The sequence below is a fragment of the Melozone crissalis genome, unplaced genomic scaffold (assembly GCF_028551555.1).
Source record: "Melozone crissalis strain CALT ecotype California unplaced genomic scaffold, PUWL_Pcris_2 ptg000026l_1, whole genome shotgun sequence".
Classification (NCBI taxonomy): Eukaryota; Metazoa; Chordata; class Aves; order Passeriformes; family Passerellidae; genus Melozone; species Melozone crissalis.
The window spans coordinates 4,697,893-4,725,467 of record NW_026535804.1 but is presented as its reverse complement, the minus strand read 5'-3'; the positions used below and the strand labels follow the sequence as shown (position 1 = coordinate 4,725,467).

The window sequence follows — 27,575 nt, the reverse complement described above, 5'->3', positions numbered from 1 at the left end:
ATTGCAATGGGGAGAATGCACTGCTCAAATGTGTGTTTTCCAAAGGCTGTGGCAGTGAGATGTGTTGCTCTGTCAGTGCTTTTTCTGCCTTTTCTCAGTTCCTCTTGCATTCTGATGGCCTCAGTGTGAGCTGCTGTGTCCATGTCCCTGGTGTGCCATGGGGAAGCTCTGAGCAGCTCAGGCTGCAGCTCTGAGGGATGGGCCTGGCTCCCTGGGTGTGCTGCCCCAGAGCAGCTTTACACAAATTCTCTTTTCTCTTTTTAAATTCTCTTTACACAATTCTCTTTTAATTTCTCTTTTGAACTTTCCATGTTTCATTTTTGGTTTCTTGGGGACTTTCTTAGGGTGAGCTGGGTGTGTGTGTTGTGGGGGGTTGGTTTTTGCTAGCTCTGCATTAGTAGAGGCTGGATCTTGATAGCAGTTTGAATTTCCTGTAACTTTTTGGACACAAGAGTTAGGTATAATCCTTACATGTGAGTTGTTGCTTTTTAATTTTTTTTTTTATTTTAATGCAGCCCATAAGTCTGCTTTTCTTTGTTGTCTTCACTAATGGCTCACAGGCTCCTTTTCTGTGGAGACAAGGGTTGAGCTTGCTGAGTGCCCCAAAGCTGCCTCCTGAATTTGTCTTCCTCCTCAGATCTGATCTTGGCTGCAATTTCTCCAGGAGACAAGCTCTTGTCCAACAAGGTAAAGCAACTGGCCAGGCTCACTGAGGGCATGTGGAGGCTTTGGTGTTCATCCATCCCAGTGGTCTCTGGAGCAGAGGGTGCCCATCAAACCAGGTTGCAGGTACTGCCTGCCATTATTTGAAATTATTTGAATCTGGTGGCTTTTTTACTCTCTTGTGGAGCTTCTGTGAGCTGTGTTATCTGAAGAGACATAAGGCCTCTCCATCCATCCCTGCTGAACCCTGAAAAAATGCTGGAGCTGATTAGAGGCACATTCCCTCTGGAGATGGGGATCCTCTGAGCAAAGGAATGTAGGTCATGGTTAAGTATATAAAATGAAAAGCTACTCCATTGTAGTGGCAGCATTTCACCACAATAACCCATGAGGTCCTTGAACAAATAGAAAACCTGGTGTTATATATATGCTATTTAATATGACTCATTAAACAAGCCTAATTAAACAGCAGCTTCAGCCTTACTGAATGGCATGGCACTTAAAATCCTTGAGGGTTTAGTGTTGGCATCCTGAGCAGTTGATCCTGCTGTGTGCCATGTTTTCCTGTCCAGATCATGGTTCTGTGGTGTCAGAGCCCGAGGCCAGGGTGGGGAGGAGCAGTGAGGTGTGAGGCCCTGCTGAGTGTCAGATAGGATAAAGGTAACAGTGCATCCATGGCAGTGTGAGCCACACAGGAGCTCTGGGGTGATGAGAGATGAATCCCTGTGCAGGAATGAAGAGGCTGTGTGGGGAGGAGGAGGTGCTCTGGTCACTGCTTGACTCTGTTGCAAAGGTATGTGTTGTAACATGCAGGGGACCACCCAATGCACACCTGGTAGGGGATGTATCCCCAAAAACTTCTGACAGGAAGATGAGGAATGCCTGTCAGCAGCAGGCCTCAGGCTGGTGGTTGTTATGCAGATGATCATGGTTGAGGACTTCTCAGTAAAGATTCTGTTGCATTAGATGCTTTCTGTATTTTGTGGGTCATTTCATATTCCTAGCAAAAGTGTCCCTTTTGTGTTTTTTTTTTTTTTTGCTGTATACTCAACATACTTTTAAATCTTGACACTGTCTTGAGTACACGAGTAGATACTTGAGTATATGCAGAGTGTTCACCCTTGCAGGGAGAAGTGCCATTTTCTTGGTGTGTAATTGTCCCCAGTGTAACTGTGCACCTGGTTTTTCATAGGTGCCATTGTTCAACCCCAGTGCTGCTGCATTTCAGTGCCTCATGGCACAGTACCTTGCATATGCCTGCAAAGCTGAGCAACCTTTTAAAGTAAAAATCACTGCTGTAAGCGCAGGAGTGTTCTGGCAGTGCCTCGTGTGACTTGCCTGGAATTGCTGCTGGGGGTTCCATCTCCTGCCCAGGAGCCTGCCACATCTGAGCAGTGTAGAGTGGCAATTAATGAGCAGGGGCAGTTTTAAGGAGCAACTTAGTTTGTGTGTTTAATTAGGAGTGACAGGCCATATAATGCAGCCTAAGGCTTAGCAACCCATGGATCCTTCCCAGAACATGGCTGGGGCTCAGCACCTCAAAGCAGTTCTGCTTGCTGTTGTGCTGATGCTGTTCAGTTCATGCCATGTGACTTCAGCAACTCTGAAATCTGCTGTCCAGTCATTCCTTTCCTGCAGCTTTGTCCCTGTTTCAAGGCTGTTCAGAACAGTCCTCACTGAGGCATTTTGTCAGTGCTGGGTAAAGGCAGATAAAAGCAGTTAATCTCCATTTTTCAGAAGAGAAAGAGGCAGAGCTCTCTTCCAGCTCTCAGGGGAGCAGAGCCCTCTCAGTCATCTTGCAAGGGTGTTTTTATAGTGTTTGCAAATCTGCTCTACCTGTGTTTATGGCTCAGTGTTTCACTGGGGTTGTGATGAGCTGAAATCCCTCTCTTAGAGCTGAAGTCATTAAAGCAAAGAACTTGTTATGTATGTACAGCACAAAACAATCTGGTGTTAAAGCAAAATACCCACTTATCTGCTGTATGTGCACAGCAATATATCCTCAAAAAAGGTAATTTTAGGAAGTAGGCATCAAGTGAATTGCAGTTCCAGGAAATATGGGGCTTGCTGTCAAGGGTAACAGGCGTGGCTTAAGAAGGTAAAATTTATTTTGCAGAGGAGACTATTGATTAGTTGTTCACCAGACTGTTTTTTATTGTTTGATGTGTAGATGCAGAGGCATCCAGATGTACAAAGCATGCACTTGGAGTCAAGCCACTGCCAGGACAAGGATCAGTGGCTTTGTAATGGATTAGCTTTATCTTTTATCCTTAGCATTTTTTCTTCTTGGTTAAGATATTTGCTGTTAGGTACAGTGCAAGACTCTGTATTGCATCTGTGCTAGGACCTGGTACCTCCCTGCTCTGAAAGATGCTCTGGATGCTTTTTTTGGAGGGGAAAAAACAGCCTCTCACTGCCTGGCCATGTGGTAGAGCTGCTGACTTTGGGCAAACAGGCTTTTGGTGCTTTTTGCCTGTGCTGTCTGGAGTGAGCACTTACCCCTCTAAGGGCATCTCAGCAGAGCTGCCCACATCCAGTTGGGTTACACCTGAGAGAGTCCTCAGAGGCAGGAAAGGTGCTTTAGGTGAAAGACCTTGGCTCATCTCAGGCATTAGGCTGAGCTGGCACATCTGAAGGAGGGCTGGGAAGGACAGTAGGTACAAATGCACTTTGTAAATGTGAAACATTTGACAGTTTCCAAGTCAAACTTGACATCTCCAATCATGTTTTAGCATCTTCTCTAGCCAGCTCTGCACTGAAATACCTTACAGGTGATGTTACTGTGTGATGTTTGTGACATTGTGCCATGAAGACACTCAAGACATTTTCCTGCTAGGAGCAGCTTCCTGATCTATATGCAAGGTGAAAGATGCAGCAAAGCATCCCTTAAAACAGTTTTAAACTCCAGTTTGGAAAAGCCTGTGCCTTTAGTCTTTGACATTTATGGGGAAATAATCAGCTCTGAGGTGAGTTCTGCTAACAATCAATCTCACCTTGCTTGCCTGTAAGAGGTGACCTTTCAGAAGTGTTTTTAGTGAAGGGGCAGTTCCAGGTCTCTCAGAAACACTCCTCATGTTAAAAATGGAATATTTCACAGCTTCCTGGTTGGTCTAGAAGTATGTTACTCCCCTGGGGACTCTTCAGATGCTGGGTCTCCTAAACACATAAGGCTTCCTTGAAAACTGGATTTGAGTATCCTGGGAGACATTTTTCCCAGTAATTTGTGATTGTTCTGTAGCTGTTGGGCTGTAGAGCCTGTGCAGAGCAGAGGAGCATAAAGATGTATTCCTACAGGAATTTTGTGGCTGTCTGTATGTTATGTCCAGAGGAAAACAACACTGGCAAGGATTAATGCACATAGAAAGGATTTTGCCTTAAAAGATGTGTAGAGGAGAATTTGATAATCTACCTTTGAGCAGGTTTAGAATGGGAACTGTGTGTACACTGTACAAAACCAGGGAACATCTGGCTTGATTGCTCCTGTGGTTCCTGTGCCACTGCTGTGAGTGTTTACTGACACCAGGGGCTGGGTGAGTTCTGTGAGCCCTCTCTGGATGTGCTGCTTGGTTGCTTAGTTCCCAAGGAGGAGATGGGGAGAAAAGAAGATTCCCCGAGCTATAAACTTGAATTATTGCCACATCAAATATGCTGCTGAATAACTGAACCTGCAGAGTAATGTGGAGAGGAGAGTGGTGTTTCCATGTGGATGTTGGATGTTGTGCTGGGTAAATGCTGTGTTGTCTCAGGCTGCTGGCAGAATCTGGAGAGCTTACAGTAAATGGTTTAGAAGTCAGCTGAGAAAACACCTGAAGGCAAAATGGTACAGGAGTGTTGTTATGATGACATTGATGAGTTTTAAAGATGGTGTTGAAAGCTTTGTGCCCTGGCTGAGAAGGGAAGGAGGAAAAAGTCAGTCCAGTGGACTTACCTGTGCAAGGGGAGAGAAACAAGGCTTTGCTCCAGGGCTATTAAGTCAAACTCTGCAGGGCTTTAATATTTCTGTCTCTATTGTATCATAACTGTCACCAGTTCTTGTTGAGATTTTTCTCAGATTTTTTGAAAGGAATTGAAGGTTGGTTGCTTTTGTATTATGGAGTGTATAAGCAGAAGGCAGTGAATTAAACCTGCTGTGGCTGGGAGATATTTTGGTCTTCCCCCAGCCCTTCTGCAGGTGGTGGATCCACCCCTCACAGAAAGGGATGTCACAGTGCAGGAGTTGCAGAAATCCAGTCATTAAATATCAGGGCTTTTGTAGCTTGGTGTATGTGTTCAGTAGGGGCTGTTCCTCCTTTTTGTAATGGCCAATACAGCATTTATGTATGTGGGGGATAACTGGAACTCTTTCAGTGAATAGAAAATGCAGCTGAGGTTTTTTGGGCAATGATGCAATTGTGCTGCATTGTCCCAGTAGCATTCACACACTCTTCTGCAGTGTGAGCTGGGGGAGTGGCTTTGCTGTTTATCACAAGTAAATGCATGCACGGGGTACCCACACTGGCACTGAATTTGGGGTGGATTCTCTCTAGCATCCCAGAGGTTGCTTCAGCTGAATGTAAAGGCATTGATTGTTTATTTTTTTTAAGAACTGTATGACTTAACTGTGGATGCAGCTGTCTCAGAAGGAGTGTTATTTAACAGGAAGCCTTTGGAGCAAGCATTGGCTATGGTGCCTCTAAAGCAGTGTTTGCCTTTGCTGTGCCAGGAGGGAGAGAGGTGACCCCAGACCTCTGCCCTGGCTGTGGCCCCATGAGGAGACAGCACAACTGGTTTCCTTGTCAGCTAAATGGGAGTGTCCCCAGAGTGCTCTTAATCACTGGCTGTGGAAACTGCCCCCAAGGCCAGCCTGAGCATCCTGTGTTTCTTAGCTGAGCCAGCCAGGCCCTGATCTGCCTCTGGAATCCACTGCATTCCTCCTCTCCCCGGGCTGCAGGCATTCTGTCTGTCCATGCAGTGCTCCTCCTGTGTCACAGAGCACTGAGGCACTGCAGTGTGCTTGGGGAGTGTGTTCTGCCTGTGAGATCATCCAGCAGTATTTCTCCAGGGGGATGCTGTGATTCCAGAGCAGGCGTGAACCTCAGAGAAGGTGCAAGGGAGGCTGGGCAGCTTCATGCACTCACTGCCTGGGATTGACTTGGGAATGTGGCATGACACAGCATTTGCTGTGCTTTCAGCTACAGCTATTTATACATTGCTTTTCAGGGTTATTTTGTCTCCTCTAGGAGATTCTGTACTTGATAAAATATTCTTGCTCAAGTTTATTAAATTTGCTGAAGTTCTTAGACCTATTTGAGTATTTTAGCTCTGTGGCAATGCTCTAGCTCTGGATCCAAACAGGTCTGAATGTGAGGGAATTTTTTCTTTAAGATATGTCTGGACTCAGTCCCCTGCAGTAATTTGACCTGCAGACTGGACTTGCATTGAGTCTCACATGTAAACTAAAACAGGCACACTAGGGATTTAAGGATAACACACTAATATCTTTCCTAGGAGAGAAAATGGCAGTAATTGTGGGGGGAAGGGACTCCTGTGAGGGTGGCAGTGGAGGCTCTGGGTGAAAGAGAGGGAAAGGAGAGTGGGCTGTATTACACTAACCATCCTGTGTCAACCTCCTACGTTCGGGTGTCGCATGGCTGACATCCTATCAAAGAGCTCTGGCTGTGGCCAGAATTTTAAGCAGCTTTATAAATAGTGTTGCTCAAACTGCCTGTATGTGCAGAGACTGTGAACGACTGGGCTAGACCAAAATATTATTGGTTTAATTTTTGAACCAGTCCAAAAATGGGAGCAAGAAAAAGTAGAAACCTGAAGTGTAGGAACACGCGTGGATTATCTCATTCCTCTGCAATGCTAAGTGTACATCTGGGGGGTCTGTGAGAGAGGCAGCATTGCTGGAGATGGCAGGCTGTGAGACTTGCAAGGCATGAATATGTGAATCTTGTCAAGGCATCTGAAACCATTCTTTCTCTCCTACTTGCCTGACATCTTCCTGCTTGCAGGTTATGCTGTGTCAGAATAATTGTGAACAATTAGAAGCTAGTTTAAATGGCTGGTTTGTATTCACAGCAGCAGCAAATGAGCTAACCAGCTGGAAAGCAGACACGGTGATTTTCTGTTGATATGTCTCCCTCTTGTTGTTCCCTGGCAGTTTTTGCAAGGTGGATTTTTTTGCTGTGGGCTAATGAGGAGTTTCTCCTGCACATTGCTGACCTGATTGCAAAGGGGAAGGGGGATGTTTTGTGCCTTAGCACAGAGTTGCCACCAACCCAGCAGAGTCCAGTTTAGCTCAGCAAAAGAGCCCACCCTGCTTTGCTTCAGGAATGTGGAGCAAAGGAATATTTTTCATGGATATACTCTTGACTTCTCCTCTCAAAGATGTAGAAAGGTGAGGTACACTGTTGTGCCTCAGGAGTGAATTGGCCAGCAAGAGTCACACAGATGTCCTCACAGCATCTTTGTCCTCTGAAAGGCAGAGGGGGTCTAAGCAGCCTCACTCTTTCCTCCAGATCTGGCATGTGCCCCAAATGCAGCTCAGAGTGGCCAGTGACTAATTTCTGTGCTGCTGATGCTGTCCAGATGGCATCCCCATCCACCCAGGTCCAGCAAAAACCTGGAAAACCTGTTGCATATTAACTGCCATCTCCCTCCCAAGGCAGCAATTTAAAGAATTCTTTTGCTTCAGGTAAATGAAAGAGCTACTGGACAGGCTATTTTTGCACACAAGGAGGAGCACAGCTTAAAGTTAAAACAGTGGGCTGGGAATCCAGACTGAAATGGGAATCTCTTCTTCCTATCACCCTGGGTGTGTCAGCATCCATGTGAGCTCCTCAGGGGAGTTTCCTCTAGCAGTGAAATGCATCTCCCTTAGAGCTTCTCAGATGCTGCCAGAGGAGCTGCACAGCCTTTGCTTTCACCTGCATGGTCAGATGTTCTCCAGGGTCTGCAGCCATTCCTCAGGTCCTGCTGGAGGCAGACACCTCTTGTCACACTTGAGGGGTTTGGGGCTCTGTGGAGCTGCTGGGTTCTCACAGCAGTTTCTTCCTGGGGGTTGCTGCCTCTCATCTGTATTTTAGGTGAGGCTTTACTGCAGCAGTGTTGAGCAGTCCCTGTGAGCAGTGCTGGCTGATGGAGAAGCAGTGCTGTCCACTTTGCTGCTTGCTGCTCTCAGCCAGCTTCTCCTGTGCCTGTAACTCTGCTCTCCTGTGGATTTCCTCAGGTAACAGTGCCATCTGGTGCTGGAGCCCTGCTCTTGGTCAGGCTTTCCTCAAGCGCTCAGGCAGAGGTGATAGCAGAGCAGTATTGCCTTACTCAGCCATCTCACTGTCACCAGGTGGGAGGGAGTGTTCTGTGATAGTCTGGGCTTTGGGGACATTGGGGACCTGCACATGATCCTTTTGTCTTTTCTGTTAAACACTTGATGTTCTGGGAGGGGGTGTCCTGTGATAATCTGGGCTTTGGGGACATTGCACCTGCACATGATCCTTTTGTCTTTCCTGTTTAACACTTGGTGTTCCCAGAACTGCTCTACAAGAAGACTGAGTGCATGAGGCAAGAACTGTAAACACTGACAAGGGTGATAATTTTTTACTTAAAACTGCTGCTAAGAACTAAAATCCAACATTTAGATTAAATCCTGTAACTGGGGAAATACTTGAAAGATTCCCTGTAGGACTCTAAGTGACTTCCTAGTCACTAAATCTTCTCTTGAAAGATCTTTACATATTTTCTATTCATAGCCACGTACTTTTAAACTTTACCCTTCTATATCTTTATGCTGAGCATTATTATATTCACACTTTCTGAATTATTTTTATTTTATTATTTTATTATTTTTATTTCCTCTAAAGTTTTGCAAACCTTTTTGCAGACACAGGGTTTGATTGTGTTCTACATGAAAATCCTGGTTATTGGTTGATGGGAGTGAGAATATGGAATGTGCTGTTTGAACAAACAGCACTTGGTGACAAGGTTGGCAAAATTCAAACTCTTGTGTAATTTTTCTTTAGATACCAGGTTGCCTTTGCTGCTTTACCCCTTTTTCAGGTATCCAAGCCAGGCTGGCACCATGTGAGTGTGTGGTGGTGTTGGACATTTACACACCAGATAGAAAAGTGAGGCTGAGGATACTGAAAAGCTGTGAGTGGCTTTTGTTTATGCAGCTTTGCTTGTCTACTTCCAGGATCCTCCTCTCTCCCAGGCACATTCTCTCTTCTGGGAAATGCTCCCAAACCTGCTTATTTTCCTGTAAATAATAACAACCCAGTAATCTTCCTGTTCTCTTATCTCCCTTCCCTTGAACTACTGCCTTGTGCTTCTTTTTCAGAATGGTGTGTTCACTGGGCCAGGGAATCTGTGTTGTAGTGTTTTCCAAAATGTCATGTGAATATGCAGAACCACAGAAGTGATTTGTTGTCAGTAAAATAAATATATTTCTTGGACAAGGGAAATCCAAGTAGAAGGTTTACTTTTGCTTAGCAAAAGATTTCTGTTAAAGCCAAATTCTTCTGCTCCAAAGCACAGCATTTACCCACATTATAATTACAGTGAAATTTTGTTTCATCCATTGATTTATTCAGGCTTTTCAACTAATTTCTGCCTCTTGGCAAAGAAAAGTAGATTATTTCAGTTTCTTTCTGCCAGGAGGCTCAAAGGTGATATTTGTTGGGAGGAGGGGAAGATCCTGCATTGTTTGGCTGTGTCTAAAAGACCAGAACTTTGCTGTGGAAGGAATTTTGTACTTTATTATCCAAAAATAATGTGGAAGACAAAAATAAAAATAGCTTTTGTGGTCAGAATATGAACAGGAACAAAAGTAGCTACAAGTCCATTTGGGATCAATGTGAAAATAGGGGAGACTCAGGAAGCTTCAGCCTGCAGTTGGAAGAGACTCAACTGAGTGACTTCAGGTTTCTGTGTCTCCATAATATATCATAAAGACAAATTACAGAGCTGTCACTTTGTCTCACAAGAGCTGCAGGTCCCCAGGGAGGCTTCACAGCCTTGGGAGATTATCAGAGCTAATGACACAGCTGGATTTTGAACCGCTGTGTTCCAAGGCTCCCTGCACCTCTGGCAGTGTCAGAAGGGAGCAGTGATGTGGAGGCAGTGATCTGGCTCTCATTTTTCAGGTTGCCTGCTCTCCTGTGGGTGTCACAGAGATTTCTCTTCTTTGCTGCCTGCCACAAACTCAACTCTCCTGTTGTTTACTCAGGTGCTGCCTGGCTCTGGCAGCCCTGGGTACAATTTGTGTTTAATTAGATAAAAAATCATGTTCTCTTAGTGCAGGGGGCTTGGAGATTTGTGACAGACAAGTGTGTTTTAGTTTGTACTGGCCTGGGGCTGGGAAATTGCTGTGTTCATCCCTACCACTGATGGAATCTTCATGAGCTAATTAGGAAATTCTGCTTTAGGCCATGCCTTTTTCTTGTTTCCTGAAAAAAAAAATGTTCAAACTGTACAATCAATCCAGAGTAGTTTGCAGGTAACAGGCCCTGCTTGGGGTTGGCTTAGTGGTGAATCTCAGTTTGTGCTGAATGTTGGATGATTGGCACATTCAGAGCTGCTGCTTGCATGAACAAAGGAATTGTGATTTGTGATCTGTGATCAGGGGACTGCCTGCAGGTAGAGCTGCTGTGGTGCAAAGCTGTCTTGGTTTCATCTTAGCCTCTGTGAAATGTTCTAAAACATCTATTTCAGATCAGGGGAGCATTTTAGCACCCCCACTGCCTACCCCTGTGCTGTCCTTGTGTACCTGGAGTTAAACATCAACCTGACCTTTCACAGAGGGGTGTTTTGCACTGCCCAAACAGCCTCATGAGCAAGCTTTTGGACTCTTGTACAGGATACAGGAAACAAAGATCCTGCTCACTGTCCTTCCCTTGCTTTGACCAAACCAAAGGAACTGTGTGTTCCTCAGTCACTCAAGGCTCTTCAGAGTTAGTTCAGTTTGAACAAAATTTTAATCTCCTGATGCAGTTCCTAAGTAACTTAAATATTTTCTCCTTTTGTGGTTCTTTGAGTGTTTTCCGATGACAAGCAATATACATGATACATAAAAAATATGTATGTATATCTAATATATATATATTAGATATATATTATAAATTTTATATATATATATATGAATATATTATATATTCTATTATACAAATGCAGACTGATGCTAAAGTGAAATAGGTGAAAATCTCCATGTGCCTACAGGTTGCCCAGAGAAGCTGTGGCTGCCCCATCCCTGGAAGTGTTTATGGCCAGGTTGGACGGGGCTTGGAGCAACCTGGGATAGTGGAAGGTGTCCCTGCTCATGGCAGGGGTGGAATGAGATGGTTTTAAAGTCTCTCCCAACCCAAACCATCCTGTGAATTAAAGGTGTGAGTTATGTGGCAGAGCAGTGACCAGCTCAGTTCTGTGCTATGAACCACACAAACTACTCTGACATGTAATACTTGTGCAGGTGAAGGTTTAGACCTTGCCCCAGAGGATTTAGTTCTTCTGTAAGTAATGCAGAAATCTCCACAGCCTCCTGAGACTTTGAATTTTTTGTGTGGAAGAGCCACAGACAACTTTACTTGCCATGTAGGAGTAGCCAGGAGGTGTCACAGGCAGAACTTTTGTACCAATCAGTGCAAAAGATTTATTTTCATATTTTTGCAGCTGCATCCCTCAAGGGTTGCTTTTATAACCCTCTGTATTGTGTAGCTCATTGTTCAGCTGTTCTGGGTAGTAGAATTTTAGTTCTCAGGAGTCTAAAGTTTCTGGTAGTCTCTCTTCTGTCCCATTTGCCCATTTTCTTTCCCATAAAAACCCAGTGTGGCTGGAAAACTCCAGTTAGAAGTGAAACAGCATGTGGCACTTTAAATGTCACAGTGTGAATCAGCTCTGAGCTTCCAGGGAATTCTCTGCTGTTGCTTTTCCTTCTCCCCTTGTTTTTCACAACTGCTCATGTGCAATGCAATCTGATCAATGTAACACAAATCTTTCACTGGAGGTGAACTTTGGATATGGAACATATTTTTCCAACAGTAGTATGTGATGCCATTGGTAATGTGTTGATACTGAAAAGATATTAAAATATTTTGGCTTCAGATCTTCTGGGTCATTGAATTTCTGCACCTGTGTCATCTAACTTGGTGTATCCATGCTATATTTGGACAGCTGACTTGCTTTTTTAGACACCTCATCTAGATTTAAAATAGAAACAGCTTGTGTTGAGTTGATTGCTACACTTCTGTTTTAGCTGTTTGGGTGTGTAATCAGACCTTGGAGTTAAAAAAGAAGAGCTGGGGGATGCTGAGTTGGGTTGGCTGCTGCCAGTTGTGCTCCCTCCTGCCCATTTCCATGAGCACCCACCCCAGAGCCCTTCCAGGGCCAAGGCAGCTCTGGAGCTGCTGTTTTCTCCTTGTGCCTGGGGCTGGTGGTGGCCAGGAGCTGCTTCATGTAGTAAGGAAGTTTCCTCTTAACCTCCAGTAAGAGCCTGGCACTGGTCCCAGTCACAACCCAGTGCATCTGGTGAGATTTCCAATCCACAGCTTCAGGACTGGAGGAGGAAAGGATCTGTTTGCTTTTGGTGTTTTTGGTCTGTTTCAGGTGCTGAGAGGCTGTCCAGGGCTTTCAAAATACCTCCAAGGAGTCTCTGTTAGCTCAGTGAAGCAAGGTTTTACCTTTTCCCAGCACCAGGCATTTGGGTTTAGCTTTACCTGGTTATGGGGTGTGGGGCTGAGGTTTGGAGGGGTCTGTCTTGCCTTGTTACCTGTTGCTGCAGTGGTTGCTTGCCCTGGACTTTGCTCTTAACCTGTGGGGTTTCTTCTTCTTCTGAGCATTGATGTTCCAAGTTTCCATGGCAACTTCCAAGCTCTCAAGTAGGTGCTGTCCATTCAAAACAGAATGCTAATGTGGTGATTGTAGGACAGTGACAGTCCTGGTTTCCCTGCAGGAATGTCCCAGGGAGTGGATTACTTTTTAACTCCAGAACGTTTCAGATATTGACTTGCTAGGAGAAGTCTCCAGTGCAACTTTAAAAAAAGCTCCATCTGTGTGAGTCTGAAGTTCTACCTGTTGATGTTGGACAGAAATCAGGTACCCAGTTCATGTCTCCTCCATCACAATTATTGTCCATTGTCACAAAAAGACAAGTGTGACATGTTTTCTATGGATAAAACCTTGGCTTGACTAGAAAGGAGGCCAGAAAATGATAATACATCTAAAAGGGCATTATTATTTTTTCCCCTCACACTTTCTTTCTTGGTCCCATTGAGACAATTCAAAATAGGCTTCACAAAATTGCAAGTAATTTCTTCTTTTTTTTTTTTTTTTTTGTACACAATTGTAGGTGCAGAGCCTGGGAGCAGTGCTTGCAATGAGATCAGTTCCACAAGATGTGCAAGGGGAGAGTTGGGACCTGTGAGATGGGCAAGGAGCCCAGAGTGAGCAGAAGTGGCAGCTCTGTGCAGGTCACAGCCTGGCCTCTGTCCTTGTGGTGGCCACTGCTATCCAAGTCCTTGTTTAAAACCTTTGTTTAAGTCAGGAGGCAGAAGCAGCTTTCATAACAGAAAATTCTCTTCTGAGTCAGCTGGATGAACATCTCAACCATCAGCAGCAGTTCAGGTTAACATACAGAGTTTCACATCCAGCATTGTGCTTTCCTCCTTTTTGTTGTGGTGCCTTGTATTCTCATTTTTATAAGCAGATACCAATGTGTGTGTGCTGCTTTTTCTCCTCCATCTGTAGAGCTTATTTCCAGAGCTCTTGTTTTGGAGGATGAAATTCAGGATGTGTCTGGAATAGAAAGTGATGTTGTCACCACAGTGATTGCGTTGGAGGCAGAGGCTGTGGGATCACACTGTCACCCTTGAGCAAATGTCATCCTTTATTGGTCAGACACTGCAGTTCTTCAGGTTGGAAAAGACCTTTGAGTTCTCATTAACTCAGCATTGCCAAACCCACCAGTAAATGATACCCCCAGGTGTTACAGCTGCACATCTTTCAAATCCCTCCAGGGATGGTGACTCTGCCCCTTCCCTGTGCCAGTGCTTGACAGCCCTTTTGATGAAGAAATTTTCCTAATATCCAGTCTGAAGCCCCCCTGGCACAATGTGAGGCTGCTTCCTCTTGTCTTGTTACTTGGGAGAAGAGCCTGACCCCACCTGGCTACAGCTTCTATCAGGGAGTTGCACAGAAGGAGGAGATCCCCCTGAGCCTGCTTTTCTCATCTGATTGGTTCCCTGTCAGTAAATTTCCCAAGTCCAATATTCCCTCAGCTCTTTCTCTGAAATGACTTTTAATGGTGATTTATGGAAGAAATGAAGCTACCTCTAGCCCTTTGCAGGTAGAACACACCCAATAAACTCAAGATCCTGAAGTTAAAGGAAGAAGAAATGAGCAGAGAAAATAGAAAACCAACCACTACCATCAACAACAAAAAATACAGAGGGACATCAGTTTACCATCAGAAAGTGCAAAACCTGTTCCTACAGGTTTTCACCCAAATGAGAGGTGTGCTATTGTTCAGGCTGGAACTTCTTTGTGATATTAAGTCTTCAGGGCAGGATACCTATGAAGATTTGAGGCACATCTGTGCATTGTCCTGCTGCTGCTGCTGCAGATGGTGGGGTTGGAGGTGGTGGAGAAGCCCATGAGGGCATGGAAGGAAGAAGACTTGGGAAATTTGTGGGTTTTGCCAAAGTAAAGGCCAAAGGAGGAAAGGAGCTCCCTCAGCTGCTCCAGAATCTGAGACAGCACTGGCCAAGCATGAGCTGTAATAGGGGGAGCTGGCATTGGCAGGCACTGTACTGCATCAGGGTGCTCTGTGATGCTGGGCAGCTGAGGAAATGCAGCTGTAAAGCCAGGACTGATCCAGGTGGAAGGTGTGCTCCCACATCTGAGTGTGGCTGTGTTGAGTCTCAGTGCCAGGGTCTCCCATCCTTCCTGGTGCCCCAGTGTGGGATGGATCTGCAATGCAGCTCAGCAGTCAGCCCCTCTGAAGGAAGGTGTGTCCTGGCATGATTGAGGCTGAACAACCAAGGACTGTGTGTTGATGCATTCAGCCTCCTGTCTGGCTTTAAATTTGTCCCCACCTTCTGTTCTTGGGATGTTTGGATGATCACATTGCTCTTGAGACAGTTTTTTCGTCCCTGCCTCCTGTGACAGTGTTGTTTACCTGCAGTGCAATGTGGCAGTAACAAAAAAAACCAAAGTGCTGTTTGCAGGCAGAATTGCCACCTTCTGTTTCTCCTAAAGTGAAACACCAGCACTCCTGCCCCATGCAGAAAAGAAACTGTGGGGATAGCAAAGGAAGGGACGTGCTGGCAGTAGGTGTGAATGAGTTGTCCTTTCTCCTGGGTTGGATAAAACATTCTGAGGGATGGTGACACCGCTGTGAGGTACCACTGATGTTACAAACAAACCTAAATTGCTAATTACTGACTTAAAGCTCTGCTTTAGTTATACACAGAGAGACCAGGGATTTAAGCCACTACTGAGGATCTCCAGTACTCAGTTTGTTTGGATTCACACCACCCAGGGCTGCTTGTCCCTATACCAATCCCAGCAACTCCCACAGTGTTTACCCCTGAACTTCAGAAGTGATTGTTGCTTATTTACCTGCCACAATATTTGGCATTTGTGGCTAGTCCAGATCATCAAAGTAAATTGTTCTGGGTTTGAGCTCTTGTCAGCAGGGAGCTCTTGGAGAGGAAAATTGGCACCAAATCTTGCATTTGTTCAAGGGAGTTGAGAGATTAAACCCAGAGAGTTACAGTGGGAGTTTAGCCCACCCCTGCCTGGGGATGTTTGCACCTCACTGCCAAATTGTTTGCTAAAGTGGGAATTCAGTTTTCTGTCACAGACATCTCTCTTAGCCTCTGCTGTTAGTTTAAACAAACAAAACTCAAAACCACAAAGATTTTGTTTCAACTGACAAGTTTGTAATAAAAAATTAGGCAAGTGGATGAAAGCAGAAAGCTCCCAAGGCATAATGAGCTAATGCTCAGTGGAAGTGTCTGTCCTTTCCCAGTCTGCCCAGTTCCAGGTGTGAGTCCTGATGGCTCCCTTATTTTGTTTGAGGTGAGATGACTCAGCTGAGAAGGGGGATGTGGTCCTGTTGGTGCTTGTTCTTTATGCAGAAAATCAGAATTTGTGTACTCCTCCTGCTGTGTGTGGTTTGAGAGCATCATCAGCCCTGCTAAAGTATCAGGTGTTCTCCAGATTGCAGCTGCTGCCTTTTGATGAGCAAATTTGCTATGGAGCTCAGGCACTGATTCAGTGCTGAGCACCAGGAGCACCTGAATAGCAAAGGAAATAAATGGGGGCCAGAGCTGTTCTGCCACTTTTTTGCAGTTAAAGCCCTAAGGAACATTACCGACCCCAGGCTGGGTGTGTCACCCTCTTCACCAGGGTAAAATGTGTGTGTAGTGATGGGTGTCTTTGATTTGCCTTATTTAACATTTGTAGTAGTGAATTTATTTTTTAAAAAGCAACACAGAACACATCTTGAGGAGGGAGCTCAGCTTGGCAATACAGGAGCATAGGATTCCTCAGAGCATCTCTGGGAAACTGCTGTTTCTCATTCTTGGGGCTATTACTGAGGCACATGGCTAGAACAGAAACCCTGCCATGTTAATACTCACTCTCATAGAGGTAAATATAGCAGCTGTGAGGACCTAATTTAAAAGTGCTTGTGCAACAGAATTCCCTCAGTGCTGTCCATCAGTTGATGGTCACATTGCTCTGGGTGTGACAGAGGACAGGAGGAATCATTGAACTGTTGTGTTCATCAGCAGCCATCCCAGCTCACTCTGGTTGGGTTTCTTGTGGGTTTTGAGTCTTTTGTGACATGATAGACCTGTGAAGTATTTATTGTTGATGCTGGCTTTCTGCCTGCTCCTGGGCTTGCTTTTTCTTGCCACTGAGACAGGTGGGTCTGGCACATGAAGCTGAAAATAGTGCTGCCTTTAAAAGCCAAGAGACCTGAAAATAGGTTAAATATAGTTCCCCTCTAGAGGAAGTTTTATGCTTTGCTTTGGGAAGAATTTGTATGATTATATTCTTGAGGAATGATCACAAAATGGGAATGCTGTGGATTGACAGCTTCTGGGATTTACCAGCATTGAGTAACCCAAAGATATTGCTGCTGCTGCTGCTGCTGGGTAACATCAAATCATCTTCATGATCTGGGTTCTTCAGAGGCTGCATCATAGGAACAGTGTGGCTGAGTGATGTGTTGAAACATAATGCATCAATTTAAGCCCTAATGCATTTTGAAATTAAAGTATCATCATACACTTGGAGCTGTGCAGTGAGAATACTTCAGTTACAGTACCCAAACTGCTGCTCATGCTTGAGTACTTACTGGAATGTAAATGTTGCAGCCTAATTCTGGATTTTAAAAGGCTGCCTATACAGTACTTACTTTAACAAATAATTTTAGAAAGCTGTATAAAAATTGATGTCTATCTATATACCATAGTGGGATGTGGGAGGCAGTGAAAACACTTCTACAATCTGGAAATGTGCTGTGGGCTTCAGGTTTGCCACTCCAGTGTGGTTCTGACTCCAGAAGTGGGGTCTAAAAGCCTGCCTGGCTGGGTCTCTTCCCCTCTTACTGAAACACACAGTCAAGAAGATTATAAATGCTCAGGTCCTTTGGTTTAATTCCAGCTCCTGTTCTTGGATTATAGATTTGTCTAATTTAACAAAGCAGGCTGTAAGCTAGGGAGTGGATTAGGATGAAATGCTGACAGAGCACAGTGGAGTTCAGGCTGGGATGAACAAGGAAAGCCAGGAATGCAGCAGCAGTGGCAAGGCTGGTTCTGAAAGTGGAGGCTCTGTCCCTGATGGTGCATTCATGTGGCACTTCCCAGAGCACAGGGTGTGCAATGAGTGATGTACCAATGCAAATAACTTCTGGACCACTGAAATGCAGATGAGGCTTCTCCCTGCTCAGCAGAGGGAGATTTTAGCTGAGTTACTGGGAGGCTGAGCAAGCCTGAAATTGGAGTTCAGCCTTGTGGCCTCAGCAGGACATCATCCCTCATGTATCATTCCAGTGTGTTCAATGGCAGCTGCATTTTGTAGTTTGAAGCTGTTGAAAACACTTAATGGAACAGCCTGCAAGGAGTCTTGAGGTCACTGAAACAGCTGGATGAAGGGCCACTTTTGGAAGGACACACTTGGTTGATCACTGGAGATCCATCAAGGGATCCATTCCCTTTCCAAGAGCCCTCCTGGTGCCCTCAGGTCTGTGTCAGCTGTGGGTACATAAGGATGTTCCAACCACATCCTTTGTTACCAGAATGAGCTCTTTGCCAGCAAGTGCTTTAGCAGGAGCTGGAGTAAGCAGTGCTTTTTTATCCCTGGTCTTATTGATGTTTTGTTACCTGCATGTACCTGAGAGCTTCTAAGTGCAGAAACAGCCATTTCTTTTCCTGTTTTTTCAACACAAGTGCTTGCTGCAGTGGATTTGTCACCTATTCCCTGCCAGCCAAGACTTTTTACTGTACAGGACCTTGTTTGTGTCCCAAGCCAAACAGGCTTTCCACAGATATTTGGGAGTATCTTGGGTGAAAAATGTGCAGGATGAGACACAGAGCTGTGATGTGATGCGCTGCTTTGTGCCTCTTCTGTCTTCTCTGCTGCATAAACTGGATGTGGGTAGGAAATAATGCGTGGTGCAGGCAGAGGAAGAGGAGAGGGAGACTTGAGGGGATGAATGAGTCAATGTCTGCACCCTTTTTGATGTGTCTGCTGACTTAGAGCACAGTCATAGATGGATCCCCTGCTTGCTGATGTCAGATCTGTCAACTGGATTTTGCAACTGTGCCAAGGGGATTAACTCTGTGTGTGGAAGTGCCTCAGCATCCTCCACTGCAATCCTCCTCAGTCTGGAGGATTGGGATACTGTGCATTTGTATTTGTCATGTTATTTCTGACTGAATATCATCTGGGGTCAGCACTAAAGCCAATCTCTCTCCCTCTCTCTCTCCTTAGCTGAAACTTGAAGATCGCTCAGTGGTCCCTCGAGATGTGGTCAGACACATGAGCTCCAGTGTAAGTGCTTTTTTTTTTTCCTTTGTCCTTTTTGATTGTGATACTGCTGCATGGATTTCTAGGACTTGCCAAATTGCCTGAATGGAGCTGGACAGTAATGCTTTGAGCATGTTCTATATTTAGTGTGTTGGATGGACTTAGCTGCCTCCAGTGAAAATGGAATTCTGCTAAGCTGCTCTCTACAGTTGCATATCTGCAAAGGTCTCCTGAGCAAGCAATCCTGGGCATGGTCAGGGAAGGAGACAAGAAGCCTGTCTACCCTGCCAATATTAAAGTTTTACATTCATCCATTCTGAGTTGTGGGGACTGTGGACCTGCTCTCCCAGTACGAGGGAGGTTGGAGTGGGGGCAGGTCCCAGTTCCACTGCTTGCCTTTGCCTCTGTTTTCTCTGATAGAGAATTTGGAGGGAATATTTTCAGACACACCTCTCAATCTACAGTAAGCAGCATCTTTTCCAGCTTCTCCCAGAAATTCAGCAAACCAAACACTGCTGGAGAATCCAACACAGCTAGGTTGACAGAAAGCAAGCTGGTTCTTAAACAGCAGCTGATAATTGTTCCCTTTGCTCTTTCTGCATGCTGTTCTATGCCCCAGCCCCTCTGTTCTAGTTGTATGGCACTTGTGCCTATCAGAGATGTATGGATTTGTGTTTTGTGTAGGGAATACTGGGGAGATTGTTGAGTATTGATGATCAGATGGGATTTGCACTCTTTAGGAGCTCAGCAAGGTTGGCAATTTCTTGCTGTGGCTCAGAGCTAACCTCTAACCCTGTGCCATATGGCCCTGCCATGTGTTTGCCTCTTCTTCTCTTGACTTGCTTCCAGCAATGTGGCTACCAAGGCTGTGCTGAAGGAAGCAGCTGGCCACTAACTGCTGCAGTTGCACCACATGGTGTGCAGCCTGGTACAGGGACAGAGAAGGCTCTTTTCTGACCTGTCTGCCTTGTTTGGGTTTTTGTTATTTTTAAATAAAGCCGTTTTTGTCAATTAGTAAAAGTAAACCCACCCCCTTTTCCACAGAATATTACAAAGAAAAAAAAAAAGGAATGAGAAACTTGAATAATAATTTGAAAATTGCTGAAGCAGTATTTCCTTAAGAAATTTAATTGTTTGAAGTGGAAATTTGAAGTCAACATCTTTTTCTAAAACTGCAGCTCTGTGGAAGAGTTCTCATCCAAAACAATGAACAGGTAGAAACTGGAATTATAGGCTGTTAACAGTGTTGTACCTGGCACAGCTGGAGCTGTGAGAATGTTCTTCTCACTCAGGGGGATGCTTTGAGTCCTTTCTCTCAGCTGTTTGTTATCCAATGCTTCTTAAAGTCATTTTAAGCTTTCAGGACAGCAGGTTGTTCTCCTCTTGGCAAACATGGATGTGCTGCTTTTGTTTGCAATTTCCATTCTCATTTGAGCAGAAATAGGCTCCCCTGGCTTGCTGCACATGCTTTGGTAGATATGTACCCAGCAGTTGTCTTGCACATTCATTTTTGTTGGTTTGCATGTTTAAATAATGGTATTTGCTTGACCCTTGTGCCCAGTAATTTCATTTTTTTAATTGATGGAATGGTGAGATTATAACTCAATTTCTTCTCTGTTGAAAAGCGTAACAAATCTGAGGAGGACTTACATGTCCTCACCCTCAAATGTTTCTAAATGTTAGTGGGGGTAAATTAAATAATAAGCCCCCTTTATTCCAAAGAAAACCTTCACTTGTTAACAGATATATTCCAAAAATTACAGGAGCTTTTAAAATAGAAAACCTGCAAGTGTCAGCCTGCCAAATTCAGGGTGTGGGATGGTTGCCCTGTGCCAGTTGGCCTGGCAAGTGGAGAATGTGGAACTTATTCTGTATTCAAGACACTCTCTTAGGGCTTGTTTTTAACCTTGAGCCAGAAGGACTCAAAATCCTCTGTTCCTCAAGAGAGGAGAGCTAACTCAAAGTCCATGTGCTTCTCATTGAGCACTGAGTGTGGGGAAAGACTGCTTCTGGGGGAAATGCATCAAATGAGATCATTTTCACTCAGTGCAGTTGGGCCTGAAAGTCTAATCCAGCTGGATGAGAAGCAGCAGAAGTGGCAGAGGTAATTTTTCCAGGTGATATGCTAATTTGGGGAAAAAGGTAAGAAGTAGATCTATAATCTGTCAGACACCTGGATTTGTTGTTTCAAAGGATTCTGGGCTATGCTGTTCCTTTTAAACAAAGGAATAAGAGTGGTGTAAAGATCCTCTTATTAGAAAAGAGTGCTGAGGGGAATAGTAGAAGGATGGGAGGTGGAAGATGTGGGATTGATGGCTGGGATTGATGGCTGTGTTTGCAGAGCTGCTGGGCTCTTGGATGGGAATTTGCTGGCCTGCCTTAAAGCCTTGTCTCTGATGGAGAAGGAATCAATTCACTGCTTAAATATTCAGTATCTCCAGTGTGGTGCATGATGTCAGGGTACCAGAAGAAGCAGGAACAAGGTCTAGAGAGTGCACTCAGTTGTGGAGTGAGTGAGGCTTGAACCCATCAGCTCTCCTCACTCAGTTCAGTCACCTCCCTTTTCCAGTTCTGCTGTTGGAATTGATGGAAATGGATTTTTTGTAACAGAGCTGTGAAATGTCAGCTCGTTTCATTTGGCCCCTCCTTTAATGGGATCAGCTAATGAAAGGATGGGTGTGCTTGAGCTGTGCCCAGCTGAGGACCTGCCCTGGAAGATGGGACAAGTTGGCAATGTCTCTCTCTGGGACTGCACTGCTGAGCACTGCTATAAACTCAGAGTGATTCAGCAGAACCTCTCAGCCTGCAAATCTGCATCCTCTGCCACAGGCTGATGTTTCATGTGACAGAGAAATAAGTGAACTCATAATAAAGGAAGGTTCAGTGGCAGGTGAGGGAGGAGAGCTGTGATTTGACAGCCCTGTAGGTCCTGGGGCTGCTCATAGCATTGATCTTTGCTTTCTTAACCACAGACAGGGCTCAGTACTTGCTCAAGCATTTTATAACTGGAAGGAGAAGCAAGCTGAGCTAAACCTGTTGCTCTTGGCCATGACTAGTAGCACCCAGCTGTGTTAGGTGGGAGGCACCTTTAGGGTGGTGCAGGTGCCTTCTCCATGGGGAAACTCTTTTAGAGAACAGGCAGAAGGGTGCTGGAGCACATCAGTCACTCCAGTCCTGGTTTTATGGCTTGCTGTACTTTCACCATCCATTAAAGGGATTTTAGACCAGGAGACAATATGATTCACAGAAATCACAGGTGTTGGATTGTATCATGTCTCAGAGCTGCTGTCATGTTGGCTGCTGATAACGGAAAAAAATTAATTTTGAAATGTGCAGTGTAGGGCAAGGAATTTGTTTCTGGAGGGGTTTTTGGTTCTGACTAACAAACAGTCTAAAACACAGGGCCTGAACTGCAAAGCACAGCCAGAGGATGGTGTGGGTATACTTGTTTTAGCTGACTCTGGAGGAAAAGCAGGGCAGGTGGCTGTGCTGCAGCCTGCAGAAGCTGTGGGTTTGTTGAGCAGGTGCCACTTCTGAGCTGGCCTCACTCATCCCACAGCTCAAATCGTGCTGGCAGTAGCTGTTGTGAAGCCAGTGTAATTCTGGCCAACCCTTTTCAGGTGAGAGTGATGGTAGAGCTCTGCTGGGCTCTTTGCTGGCAGCCTGTGCAGGCAGCAGGCTTAGCTGCAGTGTGTTGTGATGGAGCTGAAGCTGGGAAAGGCTCCCTTTGCTCTGCAGCCCTTCTGGAAAGGCATGGCAGTGATATGTGGGGCAGCTGGAGGCACTGAGCCCCTGCTGCTTTGGGCTCTGCCAGCCCTGCTGGCACAGCTCTGGCTGGGGCTGGCCCCCCTCTCCTGATCCCATTGCCTTGGGAGCCTCAGGGCTGCAGGGCCCTGGTGTGGGTGAGGACAGAGCCAGCAGCAGGCAGGTGGAAAGGAAAGCAAACCATCCAGAAGGGCTGAGCAGTCTGTCCAGGAATCACCTGCACTGTCTTTGCTCCAGCTGCCAGTCCTGAAAGTGAAACTGAATGAGTTGAGCACCAGCAAACTCCTGAACTCCCACAAGGGCTGCCCAGGGCTCTGAGTGACAGCCTTGACTAAACATTTCCCTTGGTTGAAAGAACAGAACTGAGCAAACAAATCCACTTCTCACAGGGTATGAGCCCTTTGAGTGTTGTGCTCAAGTCCTGCTGGAGCAGAGACCTTGATGTTTGAGATAAGGACAGCTCATACCAGGGCATTTGTCATGCTGGCCCTCAGTCAGCTTTGATAATGGACTTGTGGTCTTTAATAAATAAAACTATTGATTGTCCCAGCTGTCAGGAGGCCAGGGCAGCTGCTGCCTTTGACACTGTTTGGGTTAGCAGCCCTTCCTTGCAGGCCCTCACCATATGTGTGAGCAACGTGCACATTGTGTGCTCCCTGCCAAGCTGCCCCCAGAAGGCTCCTGACAGCATGCCTTCTTTTCTTGGGGACAAAAAAGATTAAAACTTCGTTAAAAAGTGAGGGAGATAATGACAGACCATCTTATAATTAGACCAACTGTGAATTATCTGGCTGCAAACCTTGAAATTTGACCACAGGTGCCAGATTTTTTTTCAGTATGACACAAAATAAAGACTATTTATAATGTCCTTCAGAATTGTGAGTTAAAGTCACGACAGCTTTAAAGAATTTCTGTTTTCTTGCTGATCTGCCCATGCCTTTGCTGACTCAAGGCAATACCTGACAATGGTCCTGTAGAGCTGTGAGCCAGGCAGATTTTAAAGCAAGTAAACACTAATCACCTGATACAGTATGGTCTTATTTGACCTGGTGTAGGAGTCTCTGCTTTAGCATCTATTTCAGGTTCTACCTGGGAAGAAAACACTGCAGGTCTGTAATAGTGATCTCACCTTCCGAGCTCTCATAGTGTTGTATGAAATTCCCCTGCAGAACAAGGACCTGAAGGGTAAGAGGGGATTTAGTCTTGAAGTTTGTCTCTGAATTTATGACTTGTACACAAAACAGTTACATTTGTATGTAGGACCTTCCCTAGGTAACAAACCTTTTTTCCCTTTTGTGTTTTCAGGACAGTCAGTGTGGAACCGTAATTGACGTCAACATCGAGTGTGCTGTGAAGCTGGTGGGAACCAACTGCATCCTTTACCCTGTCAACAGCAAAGACCTGCAGCATATCTGGGTGAGAACACAGCCAAAATACCCTGGGAGCCAGGGCCTGGTGGTGCAGGGATGCTGCTGCACTTCAAGTCTCTCTTGAAGGCGAAGCATCCATGTTGTGCAAGATGCATCTGCAGTTTGGTTTTATTTTAAAAACCTCCCTAGCAGAAGATGATGCAGCATCTCCTCATCTCCCCATCTGTTCTGTGTTTCTCATCACATTGCTGAGACCAAATTTTCTTGAAGAGCTAGACTGACATGAAATTATGTGAGAACTTCTGCACTGAGTGTGGAAAGCTGGTGTGGCAGCCTGACCAGGGCAGCCCATGGCCCAGAGCTGCTGAGCTGTGACACCACTGCTGTTGAAACAGGCTACAAAAATGCTGAGATGAGTCAAGCATGTTTCTGTTGAGCTGGAACAGTCTCAAACATATCTGTTTCTCTCTTTGAGTGTATAGTTGGTTTCCAGAGACCAGGTAGGATAGGATTTCATCATTGCTTTTCCTCTGAGATAAAGATAATTTGGGAGTGAAGAGCAGGAATGTCATAACTCATCCCAAGTCACAGCCTGCAGGAAGACAGTAGGATATGAGCTCCTCTGGGATGAAAAATTAGTCTTAGTGATAAAAATTGGCTCCAGCTGCAACAATTACTTAAAAAGTTTTGTTTCCTGTTTTCATCACAGCCTTTCATGTATGGTGACTACATAGCCTATGACTGCTGGCTGGGCAAGGTCTATGACTTGAAGAACCAGGTCATCCTCAAGCTCTCCAATGGAGCCAGGTACTTCTCTCCTTCCTTTGGAAGACTGTCCTCCCTGGTTTTCACAATCCTGATCTGTTTTATGAGAACAAGAAACAGTTTGGGCTTCATTTACAAAGTGATAAGTTATCTGCTTGCATGATCTTCAGATGTAGAGCAAAAGAATACTTCTTTCTCTGAAAACATTGAGATTCATTGACAGCCCTCTGGAAAAGCTGTAGCCTGAAAGGTGGCAATAGTTTTCAATCCCAGCAGATCAGTGCTCCAGCACTAAAGCACACTTTAAACTGTGCTTCTCCTCTGCAAAAGTAGCTGTTTAAATGGGTAGTTGTTCCAGACTATTTGTCAGTAGGAGAGCATAACTTCACTGAGCTGCAGGGAGAATTCTTACCTTAAAAAAGGCTCTGTGAAATGATGGAAATTTGCAGGCTTGTGGTTTTTATCAAAGATGAAAAAGCAACCCAATATAGAACAGCTTTCTTTTTTCACTGAATTTTTTATAAATGAAAACACAATCCAAAGTCTAGGGAAAGATTTACCCAGAGATATTGAAAGAAATATGTGATGAAATTTCTGCAAAGCCAGCAGAAGGATCTGAATTCTGTTCCTCTTGCATCTGAGACAGTGACTTGTGTGCTAACCTTATGGATTCACTACATTCTCTGTTACTGAGGCCTGTCTTATCCAACAAACTCTTGATGCAAGGGAAGGAAGGAGCCAGTGGAGGGCCAAGAGGTGTATGGGCCTGGCAGCTGGGGAATAACCCATCTGTCTTGTAAATTGAGTGTTGACATTGATGTTTAAAACACAACAATCCAATCTCCAACCCTACAGCCAGCTCTGAGTCTGAGAGAAGTGAGTAATGTGGGAGCTGTAGCAGATAACTGGTGGGTGGATGCATCTGAGAGTTTTGACTGTTACTGTGAGGTTAACCCAGGCTGGAAGGTTCTTAGGCCTGTGTTAAACTAGGAGTGAAAAATAGCCACACATCTGTCTGTAAGGCCTGCAGTTATTGGTGCAATTTAAAACTTTGCTTGGAATCTTGTAACAGCTCCTGCACAGCTGTGTAAAAGTGAGGGACTGCTTGCAGAACCTCTTCCTAATGAATCATTTGAAATGCCACCAGAACTTACTCTGGAAATGAAGCAATTACTAAAAGAAATGTGCCCAAATTGCCTTTAAGTCCCAACATGGTGTGAGTAAGAGATGGGACCTCTGCAGCAGAGAGATCTTGTCCAGCACCCAGCCTGTTACTTAGCTTGCTTTTTTACATGTTGAATGGGACCTTTAGATACCTTTAATGCTTTTACAGCTTGTCCATGACCAGTTTTTCTCTGGCCCATAAAAGCTCAGTGATACACTGCTGGGTGCATGGCCAGAAGTGCTCAGGCTGTTCTTTGGGTGCTGTTTGCTTTTGGGGTGGCTTTGGAAGTGTGACCCTGTGTCTCCTGTCTGTTTCCAGGTGTTCCATGAGCACAGAAGATGGAGCCAAGCTGTATGATGTTTGTCCCCACGTCAGTGACTCGGTGAGCTGCTGCCTCTCCTGACTTTGTCTTGGAAACTTTTTGTGCAGGAGGGAGGGAGAAGGCAAAATTCATACGAATTTATTAATCCTAAGAATGTATCACTTCCAGTAACAGTTTAAAGGTGATGTTAGTCACGAGCAGGGTTTCAGGAGGTATTACAATTGATACATCCAAGTGGTTTCTTTGTAAACAACTTGTGTAACACACTGTCAGATGGCTGGTGTCAAGGCAGTTCACTCACTGCTCCTTCTGTCTGCACATGCTTCTAAAGGCTCTTACGCCATTTACTGCTTTTAAAAACTGTTCCTCTTCTGGAAAAAGGGGTTTTGTTTAACAGGTGTTCTGCTAGAAGCAGGTTTTCAGGTCATGTAATGTAATGTCTCTTGTTACTGCAGTCCGTGGTGTTTTTTGAACAGAGACCTGCCGCCACACTGGCATTTTCCAAATCACATGGCAGGGAAGGTTTTGCTTGCTTTTGGGTAAAACAGTTTGCTGTGTGATGGGATCTAACCTCTCTCACCTTCAAAGGCTGATGACAGCCTGCTTGTTCTTCCAGAGGGCCTTGCTGCACTCCTGGCAGCAGTGCTGGGAGATGACAGAGGATGACGTGTGATGCTTAGGAACTAGCAAAGCACTGAGCTCTTATCCTTCCCAGCCTTGAAAGCAAAGGTCCCTTTGATCTAAAACTGCACTTCTGCTAAAACTTGATGCCAGCTTGTTGAAGAGTAAATGGAATAGCAGTTCAATAGGATGTGCTGCTGTGGTTTTCTGGTTCTGTACAGAAAAGGAGTGCTCTGTCACTCGATATTCTCCAATAGCCTCTGCTACTTTGGGTTCTGCAGTGTGTTTTCTGCTCACTAAATGGATGTTGTAGCAACATTTAGCTTGTGGTTACCTAATTTTGAGATGGCTTGTTTTGAGTCAGGCTGCCTTGAAAGTGTACACAGCCCTCTGGGGAATCACAGTTTGGGCTGAATCAGCTGTCTCCAGTGCTACTCTTGATCCTGTGCTCAGAATTGCTGTGTGTTAGTTGGGTACCTGACTTAGATCTTGTCACACTGCTCTTATCCCTTCTGACAAATTACAAGACTTGATGCAGTTTTGTGCTCAGTGTTTTATCTACCCTAAACTGCTCTGTCCGCCCCCACACTCTGAAACTCAGTATCAGTGGGAAGGAGCTCTAGGAAAGCAATTGTTGTGTTTACTGTCCTGTTTTTGTTTTCAAAGAACTGTCATATTAACTAATCCACCTGAGACAGGAATAATACTTACACACTAAATATGACAAGCAGGGGAGTGAAGGCACACATCCATTCCCTCTGAAAGATATAGGTGCTTGAATTAGAGCATGAAAAAGAGATGTCCTTGCCCTGCTGACCTTGGCTACCTTGTTACTGAGAACCTCTGTGTGGAAATGTGCATCTTTAGTTTATTGCAAGTCCCTTTGCTTCTC

The 27,575-nt window shown here is 45.1% G+C and overlaps 1 protein-coding gene across 1 annotated transcript in view; it reads left to right on the top strand.

Annotated features, from left to right (window-relative positions):
* Positions 1-27,575, top strand: part of UBE2O (ubiquitin conjugating enzyme E2 O) — a 60,592-nt gene that overhangs the window by 15,251 nt on the left and 17,766 nt on the right. Inside the window, exons 2-5 of the mRNA XM_054278982.1 lie at positions 18,640-18,699; positions 23,746-23,856; positions 24,520-24,617; positions 26,059-26,122. Of these exons, the coding sequence (XP_054134957.1) occupies positions 18,640-18,699; positions 23,746-23,856; positions 24,520-24,617; positions 26,059-26,122 (333 nt within the window). The remainder of the gene's footprint in view (positions 1-18,639; positions 18,700-23,745; positions 23,857-24,519; positions 24,618-26,058; positions 26,123-27,575) is intronic.